This window comes from Diadema setosum, chromosome 18 (genome assembly GCF_964275005.1).
Source record: "Diadema setosum chromosome 18, eeDiaSeto1, whole genome shotgun sequence".
In the NCBI taxonomy this organism is placed as follows: domain Eukaryota; kingdom Metazoa; phylum Echinodermata; class Echinoidea; order Diadematoida; family Diadematidae; genus Diadema; species Diadema setosum.
In genome coordinates this window covers 14,729,113-14,743,424 of record NC_092702.1, presented here as the reverse complement: position 1 = coordinate 14,743,424, position 14,312 = coordinate 14,729,113, and the positions used below count along the sequence as shown (strand labels likewise).

Below are 14,312 nucleotides of genomic sequence, written 5' to 3'. Positions count from 1 at the left end.
GCCTGTAGCCATTATAACACAGCTGTCCAGAAATCACAATTTTCATTATTAGTGGTGTATTATATTGTATATTCCATCCCAGTAGCTGGATTTTTTTTTTGTTTTTTGTTTTGCATGTGACACAAGCTGACATTTCGTTCAAGTCAATTAGGCACAGACCATAGATTAAGTCAATTTCTCATAAAATGAGACCCTCCTCTACCTCCGCCCCAATCCCAATAAAAATGGCTAGTTCATGCCTTTTCCTTTCTTGCAGTCCTGTAGGGTGTTTCAACAAACGTTTCATTGGTTTCAGTTTCACTTCACTGGTTTCAGTCTCGCTATCTCACTTTTCTGATTGGTATGTTTCAGTCACGAGGACTTGCTAAGTGAAACTGAAAACACTAGTGGCACTGATCTCACTGAAATCAATGTTGGTGAAACGGGTCCTGCATGAACTGCTGTACGATACCAGAGCGAGCTCATTATACTCGATGGACTACTACAACAAATACTCTACTTCTGAAAGAAATGACGCACTGTTAACAGACACCGGATACACATTTTGTCATAGATCACATTAGTCCAGTCAAAATAGGGTTTCACCAAACACTAATTGCAACAGTAGGAATTCCACTGCAGTGCTATACTTGTTATGAGCTCCTAAACACCATACTAAAATTCCCAAGAAATCCAGTGGGGCAAAGTGGCTAAATTTCCATAATATGCAAATTAGCTCCCATTATGATAAAAATACAGTGTTTTCATGAAAATTAGGTTTCTAGTTTTCAGATTGGAACACCGAAAGTGTTGAAACTTACGTTTACAATGTCACTAGTGCGATGCAAACATTTCACCATGTACATAGTCTGGGCCTCATTTGCATAATATGCAAAGGGTTCCGAGCCAACGGAATATTCTGATGCATCAAAGTGCCCGATATGAGCATATCAAGAGTGTTCAAATATGATATTTCAGTTTCTCTTAACCAAAAACAAACTTTACAGCATTAGTAAACTAGCATGAATTATTATTATAAGATTAGAGTTTGTAATCAGACAGATAATGATAGCTTATCCATTAATATTACGTAGAATCAAAGTACGAAATTAAAAAGGTGTCAACATCTATAATTTGTCTACGGTAATTTTGTAATGAATGAACTCTATTTGGAGGGTGGTTTGTTCGAATCTTGATGATTAAGCTCTTGCATCCTTGAGGGTTTTGAGATATTGAAGATGGCACAGTCAAAGGAAACCCTGTGGGTAGTGCCCAAAGTTACCCCAATCGAGCATATTATCCCACGACCATTAATTTACAAAACATGCATCAACCAACACGATTTCCGTTGTTCTAAGCGTACAAGATTTTATTCTAAAGTCGTTTCGCCGTCTAGCTAAGACTTTGTTATTTCCATGAAATACAATTGGCATTGACAGCGGAGACATTTTTCTACAATGTGTACATCTTTAAAAAGTGGTGCACAGTCAAAGTGACTCGCATGCAGGGAGGTACCCGAATTTATCCTTGTACCCTCACGGCCCGGTTCAAAACATATATACACGTGAATACAGCTGTTTGAAGCGAAAAAAAAAAAAAAAAACCTCTGTGCATAACGTCCTATTCATTTCATTTCCATTAAAATTCAGTGGAAGTTTTCGAACAATTGTTGTTCTACAATATCTTGGTATAAGGTGAAAATGGTTCACATACGAAGACAACCACGTGGAGGGTGCCCAAAATTACCCCACCCAAAGACAGTCTAAGACATGCAATAATCATGTACCAGCGCAAATACATGAATATGTTCTATGGATACAGGCCTTTAACAGTCCTTCTGGTCCTCTAGCCCAGAAACTTTTATTTAATGAAATTCAATGGAGTCAACAGACGATGTATTGCTCTGTAATTTTTACTTACATTGACATAGTTAAAGTGGTTATCATTCGAAGGGAGCCTACTATATGGGAAGTGTGCACATTAATTGCCTCTATACATGACCTTTGTAACGCAAATATCAACGCAGTTATAGTATATACAGTCGTTCCAAAAGCGCATGTCTCAAAAAAAAAAGGTCGTTCCTTGAGTTTTAGGACTATCACTTGAGTTTTGTGATTATGTATATGGTGCTATAATCATTGTACATTCTTCTCATTCGACATAATTTTACGCACCTCATTTTCTGTTACAAAGAAAGTGATGTCTATCTGTTCTTGTCGAAAAATGAAATAGAAATTGAATTGAATTCTATTGAATTGGATTCCTGCCATATCAAGACACTTTTTTTTTTCTATAAAAAACTGCCGGGGTAGAGATAAAATAACAACATTGATCCATAATATCTATGCAGTCCAAAGGGTTCACTTGCAGAGACCACCTTGTGGGAGGTGCTCAAACTAATCCTAAAGGCAATGAAAAACATGCACTATACACTGTACAACCGCGAAAAATGTTCCATGGTTACATGCTTCTGAAAAGCCCTTCCGCCTGTGTAGCACATACGCTTTTGTAAAATGCAATTAAGGTGATATAGGAGACGTTGCTTTACAATATCTATTTTGTCAAGCCCTTGGGAAGTGCCCAGATCACCCCTGCCCTGACCGTCGTGGTCCCAAAACAGATTAGCAAAACATACATTATATGCCACAGTAAACTCACTTGTACATGCATGTAAAGTCGTTGCCGAGTGGTAAATAAAGACAGTTTACTTTTCATGATTTTTAAATGGTATAGAGACACTGCTTTACAATCACCATAGTCAAAGGGGTGCACATTCAATGGCAACCGAGTGGGATTTGTTCATAACCATCCAACCCCCAGGGCAAATAGGAAACATGCACCAGCATGTAGCACAAATATGTTTCAATTTACCATGCCTTCACATTGTCGTTACGGTTGTACAGCGATTGCCCTTTTGTTTGTATGAAATGCAATATAATCACAAAAAGTAAAAATGCTTTACATTATCTATATTGTTAAAAGGGTCAACATTCAAAAGCAATCCCCTGGGAAGTGTCCAAAATAAACACCGCCGCTCAAGCCCCGTACATCACACGGATACTATGAACGCAAATACCGACTTTTATATCAATAAATGTCGTGGAAATGATAGGAGAAGCATTGCTTCAAAATATCTATTTAGTGAGAGGATGTACAGTAAATGCCAATCCTGTTGGATGTGCCCCAATCCCCCCCCCCCCCCCCGATCCGCCACCTTCAGTGCAGAGGCATGAAAATATACCTCGTGAAATATTGCAAATTTAGATAAAATTTTGGTGCTTCTGTTTACTTTTAGTTTTCACCATCAATTAATTACATAGAACTAGACTCTAACATTACAGATCTATTGTAATGAATACAAAATTATGTGGAGTATACAGAACTAAGGTTTACACCAAAACTAGTATTATGTTACAGACAGCATCATTCCATCAAACTAATCTTGTAATCTGTTACTTTCACACTCAGCAAAGTAACTATACAAATAACAATCTATTCAAAGATGTTCTCTTTAAATATTAGTGAATTCAACTCAATTCAACACAGCACATCAACAAGTTCTGATTTCATGTCATATCTAAATCCTAACACATTTTTAAACATGTGAGACTGAAGTTCACTGAACATAAACTTGTAGTGGAAAAGCTTCAATAGATGAAGTTTTTTTTTTGTACTTTGCTTTCAGGCAAATATAAATGTATGTTGCAAAATGGTTTTAAAAACAATAATATGACACAAAATGCAATCAGATACAAGGGTCAGAGGTTTGATTTATGGCAGATTTCTTTGACTGATCCCGGTCTGATCCAAACAATAAAGCTTCTCACCAAAACTTTTGTCCTATCACAAGCAAGCTTGCTTATTTCTCCACAATAGAGGGCGCGCATCATCATCCATCTGGAAATTCTTGACCAATTCTTGACAGGTGTCAATGTCAACTTTGGATGGCCGTAACTTTCTTGTTATTTGAGCAATATCTATGAAATTTTCACATTTTATTACATACATATTTGGTATAATTTTGAAGAATATTCAAACAACTTGAATGTGTTTTGGTATGATTTAGAGATAGATTAGTATTATGGTAAAAATGCATTTTTGCTAAAAAATGTGAAAAAATTGAATTCTAGCCTCAAAATTAATATGAAGATTTGCATAACCCCCTACATAATTGGTATCATCATATAGATAATTTAATTTTCTTTAATTTGATACCAAAGCCATGATAATTGAACAATTTTATCAAAGGTTACATGTATTTTTATGAGATACTGACATTTTCACCATGTGTTACCATGGAAACGGATTTTTGACCACTATGGGACACGCTTTGACCTGTTAACATTACATTTTTGAAATCTACGCACAAAATTGGTCTAGATGAAGTAGATTAAAAAAATATATGTTTGGGGTGCATGGGAACCCCCCTTTCCGACTGCGATGGAGAAAAAAGTAACTGCAGTGACAAAACACTTATATAATGTATCAAACAAACGGGAAACAGGTATCTCAAGCTCCGTTTTAACAGAGCTTTTCAAACCAGAGTTGACGCAGCAAACGCCTTTGCATTTTTTTTTTTTTTATTTACACGGCCTGTTAAAACGATCCCAGCAAAATTTGACTGGGACGTTGCCGGGGTAATTTTTGCAAATTTCTACCTTAGTCAGCTAAAACAATAACTCGGACACACCCTACCATTACCCCGACCACTCTTCTGTTAAAACTCTCGCGCGTTAACATACTCAACACGCATGCGCTATCGTCCAAACAGAATGACACGCCACTCGCCGATCACATGCTAGTCTGGCTTCCAGACTAGCAGACCTCGAACAACAAATAAGAAGTAGAGTCCGACCTCTCCTATCTGGCCTCCCTTTATCCTGATATACATTCAATAAAAAAAACCCCCACTTTGTCAAGTTCATAATATTCAAAGACGATTTTGGTAAAAATCATTGTGTCATATACCGTATTAAAGGTTATTTAATTGGCTATCAACCTGGTGGGTTTATACTACGGGAAACTATACGCATGAGTGAACACGTTCGTTTCTGTCGTCCAAGGCACAAAGTAAAAATAGCAGAAATGAACATATTGATACTAATTTGCAAATGCCCTTCAAGATAGCAATGATAACAAAAGACCTTGGAGTGGTTCAGGAATTACCTTGCCAATCGCAGACAATTTGTTGATATCAATGACCATACATTTGTAATGCACGATATCACTGTGGTGTACCGCCAGGAAATTTACTTGGTCCACTGTTATTTGTTCTCTATATCAATGATAATTATAGAAAATTCATCAATATCCTTTCCTTTTTATTATTTGCTGATGATTCAAATGTGTGGGTTTTTTTCTAGTTCCTATCCTGAGTTATTGATTGATGCTTTGAATATCGAGTTAAATAAATTACTTTACCGGATAAGAGCTAACAAATTGTCAATTAATTTTCAAAAAACTAAGTGTATGTTTTTTAGTAATTCTTTGGGAAATTTACCCCAGAACATTTTCCTGGATAATATAGCCGTAGAACAAGTTTCCTCAATTAGATATTTAGGTTTGTTTCTTGATAATAAGCCGAAGTGGAATTTGCATATTGATTCTGTGTTACCCGTACAATCTCTAGAAATATCGGCGTAATCAATAAAGTTAAATTTTGTTTTCCCAAGAATGTTTTGGTAATGTTATACTCATCTTTAATCTTACCCTATTTGAATTATGGCATTCTCGCATGGGGTAACACTTATTCCTCGTATCTAGAAAGAATATTATTATTGCAGATAAAGGCTCTTCGCATTATTTGTAGAGAATCGTGGAGATGTCATACTGATGACTTGTTTCATCAAAATGATATTTCAGAAATCAAGAATGTGTATTGTTTAAATTTCGGACAGTTTATGTGCAAACTAATAAATCACGTCCTTCCTTTTGTGTTTGATTCCATGTTTATTCAAAATAAAACTGTACATTCATATCCCACTAGACAATCTAATGAATATAATTTACCACTGTTATTTACCACAAGGCATCGACCCTTGAACTCTTCCTCCTTTGCTTCTTTCCCTGTCCCCCTCTTCCTGTCCCTTTTCTGATCTTTGTCCTCCTGTTTATTCTTTTAATGCGTATGTTAGAGAGCTGGTTTGTTTCTGTCTGTGTGTAAGTTTGTGTCCGTATTTGTTTTATGTTCTGTTTCCCCGAAGAATATGTCTTATCGTTTCGTTTGATTATTACTACACTTTACTACTCACGAGAGGACTGCTTTCTACAAGCTAGACTCTCTAACAGTCCCCTCCATTTCCGACTTTTTTTTCTTTGTTACAATTCTGTTACAGTTTGTCCATGCATTTCTTCATCTAAAGTATTTGTGTCATTGTAAACAAATTACGTGCGTTTAAATCTCATTTGAATATGCAAAAGTCACATTGTACTTCACTTTGTTTATATAAATGCAAATGTCATATTGTATACTTTCGCCGGAAATGAAATAAAATGAAATGAAATGAAAAGACCAATTAAACGCAATGAGAGACATGAATGAAATAGCAGAAATAAGTTTTCATTCTCTTGTTTCTCCTTATATTCTCAAACAGAAACATAGTGGGGAAACTGAAGGGGGAACATGAAAATTTTCTGTCGACTCAAACTTTACGTGACATAGGGTATAGCCGCAAAGGTGATAAAATGGACAGAATTTCTTTAATTAATTTCTTTATTAAGGAATCTAAGAATTCACGAGACAAATACAAGAACCAAATATCATTTCAAATTATCTTTATTTGGAATAATATTTCAAATTTCTACCATATTTGTTACCATTGCTTCTTCTCTTATGTCTTTTGAATATGGATTTGACAGAAGATTCTTCATTTTCTTCCATTATTTTTACCCTTTCTTTATCTTTGGAGTGTAATAGAGACATTATAGCGATCATAGGTTGATTTTTTTTAAATTGATTTGCATTTCTCATTGTGTTGAATTTGTCTTTTGTTCTCATTGTTATATGAAAGAGCACATACGCTTTCATAACAACTTGTCCATTTTTGCAATTTTTACTTTTGTATCTTGGAAGAGAAAAACGAATGTGTTCACTCATGCGTAAAGTTTCCCTTTTTGTTGACCTACTAGGTTGATATCCGATTTAATTGCCTTTAACATGGTATATAAAACATTAATATTAGCCAAAAAATCTATGAGAAAAATGAACAAGAAAGAGTGTTTACGTTTTTTTTTTGTGTGTGTGTGCTGAGTGTATAATCTCGGCGTGATTTTTTTTTTTCCAATCTAATAATTACGGGGGAAAGGGGGATTTCAGACTGAAACAAGACTCCTACACAAACTCAAATGAATTACATATTATTCCTAGCATATTCAACATACATTCACATCTAATTTACATCTAAATAATATGTAATTAGACAGTCACTACCCCTAAATCACCACAAAAGCATGAACAGAAAACTTTTTACTATACCAAGGCACCAGGGTACAGATGATCGTTCACTGAGCAAAATTATCAGACAATTCTGAACGCAGACCACGCTGACAAGGACGTGAAATGTTCACGCAAAATTGAAACATGTACATGTAGCTATACCATTGGGTAGGCAGCTGCGTGTATTAAACATTGATTCTCCCATATTCGGCCAAATCCTTTATCCGGATGAGCGCCGGTCGTGACATGTCCGGATAGGAGAGGTCGGACTGTAGCAGGTTCAGCTGGATGGTCTTGCAGGACTTCGGCGAAGGCAGCTCGTCGCCGCGGAGGGCGCATTTTGTTAAAGGAGTATAGTTTACAAATGGCCTGGAAACAAGACTAATCACGTGCATGGGTTGTAACCACACCCCCTTGGCGCATGAACAGGCAAGTTGCTATGGAAACCTCCCCGAGGAAGTTTTTTTTAGTGTGTTTCTGTTAAAACGTATCCCCTCGCTCTCTCCTGCGGTTGTATTGCCCGAGTCGAGAAATTTTGTTCTTCGGACGTTGTCCCGACGTTGTCAGGGTAAGGTTTGTTAAATAGGGCTTTAGACGTCGATCTAGAACTTTGTACGTATTTTGCTTGCTGCGTTAAGTGTACATCCTAGTGCAAGAAAATATGATTTGCATAATTACAAACCTCACGTAAACATATTCGCAGGCAATGAAGCACTGTAAATATTCGTAAATCCATATTACTTGTAGTACCATTTACCACACATCATGCTAGTGATTACCAAGGTGAATATGTGCATGGGATACGTCCTACTTTTCGCCAGCTTTTTTTTTTTAAGTAATCGCTTTCTGCTTGTTAAACACAGTAGCCTACCTACTTATCAACAAAAAAAAAAACCAAGAACAATTCGTGGATAGAAAGTTAGATAATTTAAAATCTTAAAGTAGTACAGATTATATTTCTTATGTAAGGACGACTCTACAAACCGTTGACCATGACAAAAGCAACGATTACACAAAGCATAAACACGATTTTTAATGACACCCAACTCCCCTAAGTTAGGCCTACTACGTTGTAATCCATGCGTGTGATAACCTTGCCTTCAACTCTCCTTCAAACTTGAATAGAATCATCTAAGACACGAGGTTACGGTAAATAAGCAAAATCGAAGCATTTGAAATATCCCTTTGCAAGAAAATAGTACTTGGCACGCGCACCTCATGCAGACATATTATAATACGAAGGCATTAAAATAATGTTTGCGATGCTCAACGCTGCGCTGTAAATGGCATTGTATATGAATTTACAATCCTTATATGCAGAGCTAAATGCTAACGTTTTGCTTTGGCGGACCGGAGAAGAAAAAAAAAAAATGTAACGGGCCGAAATAAACCAGCGACACAAAATAAACCATCATTTTTGTTTCTTTATTTTGTGTGTGGACCTATATTGCAATTACATTATTATGCCACTGTGTATCTTTTGTCTCTTCGCATTTAATTTTCTATCACAAGTATAAATGCCCTTCCGATAAACTTCATCAAATTATTATTTTATTATCACTTCACATTCATAATTACCTTGGTCATAAATGCGCTAATGAAAAACAGATATCAAAATCGTACAAGGTGGCCCGACATCGATTTCTATTGGCCCTAGGCCACCGCTAATGTCGAACCTTTCCTTATGGTGCCATTTTTCCAAGCCCTGTTTAGATAATATCTAATCCAAAGCTGTGTACAGGGCTCCATCATAGAAGATATAGTTTCGTATATAGACGGACATCTTTGTTTGCTTTAGCAAAAATTCACGCTTTGCTGCATCATAACATCGTATCACGTTCATTCCTTTGCTAAGAATGTTTACACAAAACCAGCAGCTTACAGATAAGTCTAAGCATAATGAGTCGTTAGAAGCAGACACATCTCACCTCACCTACTATCGCGCTGATTGTACATCCACACTAATATAAACATTAAAGAAGAACCAATAGCGGGGAAAGAGAGACTCCAAATAAACCACGACTTATGATTGAAATGTTCTATTTAGTTTGTGATTGTCGTAAGCTTCTATTTACCGCAAGAGTAACTTAATTGAAAGAAAATAAATCGTTGCTTGCTGTTTATTGAACATCCATGACTTTACTTCTTCAAAGCCTTAAGGCTCTTTCTGTACTCATCCTGCATCGCTGGGATGATTCCCTTCCGGAAGGCAACATCCAGGAGCTCGTCTGCATCCTTGATGTTTGGATATTGATGAAGCGCCCACTTCAGGTAAGTCTCGAACTCGTTCCAATCCACCGCGCCATCGTTGTCCATATCGATGGCCGAAAGCGCTTTCTTGGTGTCCCAGCAGCGGTAGCAGGAGAAGTAGGGCGCCATGAAGCCGTTGTAGAAGGAGTCGAACTCGAGCAGGTTGTCCCCCTTCTTCGCTTCCTTCAAGTCCCACTCGTCCCACGTCTTGCGAATTTCTGCCATCAAGGATTGGGCATGTGGTGCCTTCAGCTTGAAGTTATCAATAGCATCTCGCATTTGGGCGTTCAACTTCCCGCCGGCTCGATCGAGTAGCAAGGCCAGCCCCACCATGCTCATGTATTCCTCCTTCCTGATGCATTGCAAAGTAGAATGATAAAAACCATGATATGAATAAAGTAGGACGACATCCGCTGAGTCAAGGTCAGCTTTGTTACACTTCATTCAAAAGCTATGCAAATTTGCAAATGTATGGAATAAGACCTATATACATTCCAGTCCTTCCGCGCTACGTTTATATCTTGTTTACATGGTAAGAATGACGATAAAAATGCAATTGCAATTGATTGTTCAGCACATTAGGTTTTTAATAACAATGCCAGCAACAATAGGTGGTTGTCCTTTTCAGCAGTAACGTAAAAATAAAGGGATGCATTTCCGAACATTATTTATCGCCTTTAATCTGATGTTAATGTTGTGACATTTTCATTTGGCGAGCCCGCGAATCTAGTTTAGCTGCAGGTGTTTTCAACAAAAAAAAAAACCAAAAAAAATGAGGGGGGGGGGATTGATCTGAAGTAGAAGAAGAAGAAGAAGAAGCAGAGCAGGATTTTTTTTTTTCAAATCTACATAATTTTCTCACCTGCCACTTCGAAGATCTTTAAGGATGAGATCCTTCATCTTGTATGCCAGATCCAAGGTGAACTGTGGATCCTTTCCAAAGAGATCGACAAGTCGCTGTTGGATCATCTCCTTGCTGGCCATGGTAGTGATGCGAACGGGAGCTTCCTCCCCGAAGAAGGTTGCGAAGTCGAACTCCTCGGGCTTGAGATCGAAGACGAAGTCGAGAGCTCTAGCACCAAAGACTGGTTGTTTGATGTGGGGATCCATTCCCGTGGTGATCTTGGTCACATTAATAGCGGCTTGTCGCAGATAGGTGCAGTTAAATTTTTTCAATACCTTCTTGTTGCCGAGACGGATGAGGTTCAGGAGGGTGACGCAGGACGGGGCGTTACCCATGGAGGCACCCTCAGCACAGACACTGGCCCAGACGCCATCAGCGCCATCCATAAGAACCTGAAACGCAAACAATTCACGGAATAAGATAGAGATCGCCATTTACCGCTTCTATAAACATGAGGATGATTCACCATGCTAGATTGTGTTCAACCCTATATACGTACTCAGGCCACTTGGCCATTTTCATCATCATTCGTAAGCTGTTTTTTCGATATCATTTGATAAAAAAATTTAGACTTGACCTGTTTATAGAGTTGTAAGAATACTGTGGTGTAACAACGTACTTCATTCCAACACGAAGGTCATGGCGACGAAATGGGGAATAGGAAGTAAGGTAATTTCTATCCATTGACAATTCGTTTCCAGACATCTGTTCCAAATGGCAAACATAGTACAGTACTAAGATTATGGACTACGACAATGATATAAATCAAAGGTGATGATAAATAAATAGTCCAAGGTCGTTGTGTTTTGTTATGTTGTTTCTAATCCATCTTGAGCTTCATAATTAGTTATCTATTCGTTAATCTTAACCTTTAGTCGAACGTTTTGTGGGGTGATAGCCATTAAGTAAAAAGAAGAAGTCTTTTCTCTATGACTCCTCCACGGTTCCCTATACGCTTTATTTTGCTACCTCACAGTGGAAATGTCTTGACAATTATAGCTCACCTGTAGCGCTGTCATATCACAGAGGCCAAACTTCTCGTGGACGTGAGCGAGCAAGTGACCTTTCCAGTCATTGGCGTCCATGACCATCCGGATGTACTTGGCCCACATGCCGCACTCCTCCGGAACGGACTTTCCCCTTGGCTCCTCAAACATCATACCAAAGGGACGTCGACTTGGCGGAAGCCTGGCCAGGAAATTGGTGACCTTGAACACTCGGTCGCTGTCTTCGGGCATGACGTCGGGTAAGTCGCGGAAGCTGAACATCACCTTGGCCTTCGGGCTGAGATTGTCGAAACACCAGTCGTTCCATTTGCTGAGCAACTGGCACATGTCATCTACGGAAAACTTGGTGAAATCGTAGACTGTATCACCAAGATCGACTTCAAAGATTACGCTGTAGAGGCCAGCTGCTTTTAGTTTCCTGATACCTACCGGTACATTCTTGAAGTCGGGTACCTTGCCCTTGGTACCTGTTAGTTAAGACACGACACCAAAGAGAGATCTCTTTCAAATTGGTAACTTGTGTTTATATAATTTTCGAGAGTTCATATAAGCAATTACGTAGTAAACAATGTCTCTTTTTCAAAAATTGACCAATTTATCATTTCGCAAACTTATTGAAAATACAAATGTCTTCCTCTCCCCCTTAGTTTTCGAGAAATTTGGTCATATCAATCGATTGACCCATTACAGCTGATTGCATGTATTCATAAAATTGATAAATGGTCGTTGTTACTCCTGGTGGCGTGAAATGATACATCAGCATCGTGTTAAGGCTCTCCAATTCTTACACCAATATTGATACAGGGTGATGGATCATTTTTGTTCTCTGTCATTTTGATACCAAACCCACTTTCAGAAACAGCTTCCTCGCCTTTGATCTCTTTTTTTTTTTTCAAGGCGTGTAGAAATTAGAATTGATCGGCTTGTATCTTTAACACTTCTGTATTGCGATGAATTTTTATTTAAACGATTTTGTGATGTTTGATATTTAGGAAGCTAAAGATTTTACGTACTTTCTGTGATTTCCGAGAAAGCCCAGAGGCCCTCTGGATCCTCCCCCTTTTTCTTCAGCTGCATGATGAAGACATCATCCACGCGGGTCATGTGGGAGAAGGAGGCCACGATGGTGTGCTTGAAGCCGCACTTCTTCACCTCGTTGTAAATCTTCCACTTGTTTTCCAGGGTGTGGCCCCTCAGTTGCCCTACGGTGCTCTCCCGGATCGAATTGTCCAGAACAAAGATGTCCAGGTCACGGAGAGTTTGGTACTTCTCCACTGCTCTTCGAGCATCATTCTGGTAGCGCTCAACAAGTGCGTGCTCGCTTACATCACGTTTTCCCTTCCTTTCGGGAGCCATTTTGTTGGCAATTTGAGCTCAAAGAGAAGAAACGTATATAGATAGTCATTAATCCGACCTTCGCAAATTTTATTCCTCTCTCCTATCCATAGCCCTTGGTTAGAAATGAGTATATGAATATAAGAACGACCAAAATCCACGGAAGACCATTTCGAGTAAACTAAAAACAAGAGACCCGCGGGTCTAGCGCTCACCTGAGTATCGCAAGTTCACCTTTCACGCAGTCACTAATGTAAATTATTCACAGCTTTATTAAAATTTGACCAGGCATTCTCAAGTAGAACATGAAAATGTACAATAAGGGCCAAAATTTTTAAAGATTCCTTAATTTGGGGGCATTGGGGCCCCATGGGGCCCACTGGGTGGGGCATGGTGCCCACTTTGATAAATTGAGATCCTGACCCCCTAGGGATGCTACCTGCCAAGTTTGACGAAAATCCATCATGAGGTTTTCAGGAAGAAGATGAAAATGTACAATTCAGGCCCCCATTTGGACCTTCCCACCCCCCCCCCCCTGCCCCCAAGAGGGGCACCCCTGGATCTGCTATGAACAAACTTGAAACTACAGTCATTAATGTACTCACTCATAGTATTATCTTAGCTTATCTTAGAGAAGATTTTTAAAGATTCCTTCATTTTTTTTTTTGGGGGGGGGGGGGGGGTTGGGCCCCCTGGGGCCCCCTGGGTGGGGCATGGTGCCCATTTTAACAAAATGAGATCCTAACCCCCCAGGGATGCTACCTGCCAAGTTTGGTGAAAATGGGTCATGGGGTTCTCAAGAAGAAGATGAAAATGTACAATTTAGGCCCCATTAAGACCCCTCCCCACCCCCCTCCCCTGGGTCCCAAGGGGGGCACCCCTGATTCTGCCATTCATGAACAAACTTGAAACTATAGTCATCAATGTACTAACTCATAGTATTAACTTAGCTCTATCACTTCTGGTTCTAGAGAAGAAGATTTTTACAGATTCCTTAATTTTGGGTGGTTTGGGCCCCCTTGGGGGCCCCCTGGATGGGGCATGGTGCCCATTTTAACAAATTGAGTTCCTAACCCCCTAGGGATGCTACCTGCCAAGTTTGATGAAAATCGGTCTTGGGGTTTTCAAGAAGAAGATGAAAATGTAAAAAGTTTACGCACGACGGACGACGGACGACGCACGACGGACGACGGACGACGGACGACGCACGACGGACGCCGGACGAAGGGCGATCGCAATAGCTCACTTGAGCCTTTGGCTCAGGTGAGCTAAAAAATTCATATCTTTTTTGTTTGTCCAATAATATTCTATTTAACTGTGATGGGAAGGCAACATTGTATATACAAATTAGAACATATATTATTAAGACAATTAACATTAACATTAATTGTGGAGAGGCCAT

At 38.9% G+C, this 14,312-nt stretch overlaps 1 protein-coding gene across 2 annotated transcripts in view; it reads right to left on the bottom strand.

Moving 5' to 3' along the window:
• Positions 1–8,963: 8,963 nt before the first annotated feature.
• LOC140242123 (uncharacterized) overlaps positions 8,964–14,312 on the bottom strand; it is a 40,148-nt gene continuing 34,799 nt past the window's right edge. For both annotated transcript variants that reach the window (XM_072321888.1, XM_072321890.1), the window contains exons 2-5: positions 12,589–12,948; positions 11,573–12,042; positions 10,527–10,960; positions 8,964–10,016 (exon numbers count right to left, since the gene is read on the bottom strand). In XM_072321888.1, the coding sequence (XP_072177989.1) occupies positions 9,554–10,016; positions 10,527–10,960; positions 11,573–12,042; positions 12,589–12,931 (1,710 nt within the window). In that variant the 5' untranslated portion in view covers positions 12,932–12,948 and the 3' untranslated portion in view covers positions 8,964–9,553. The remainder of the gene's footprint in view (positions 10,017–10,526; positions 10,961–11,572; positions 12,043–12,588; positions 12,949–14,312) is intronic.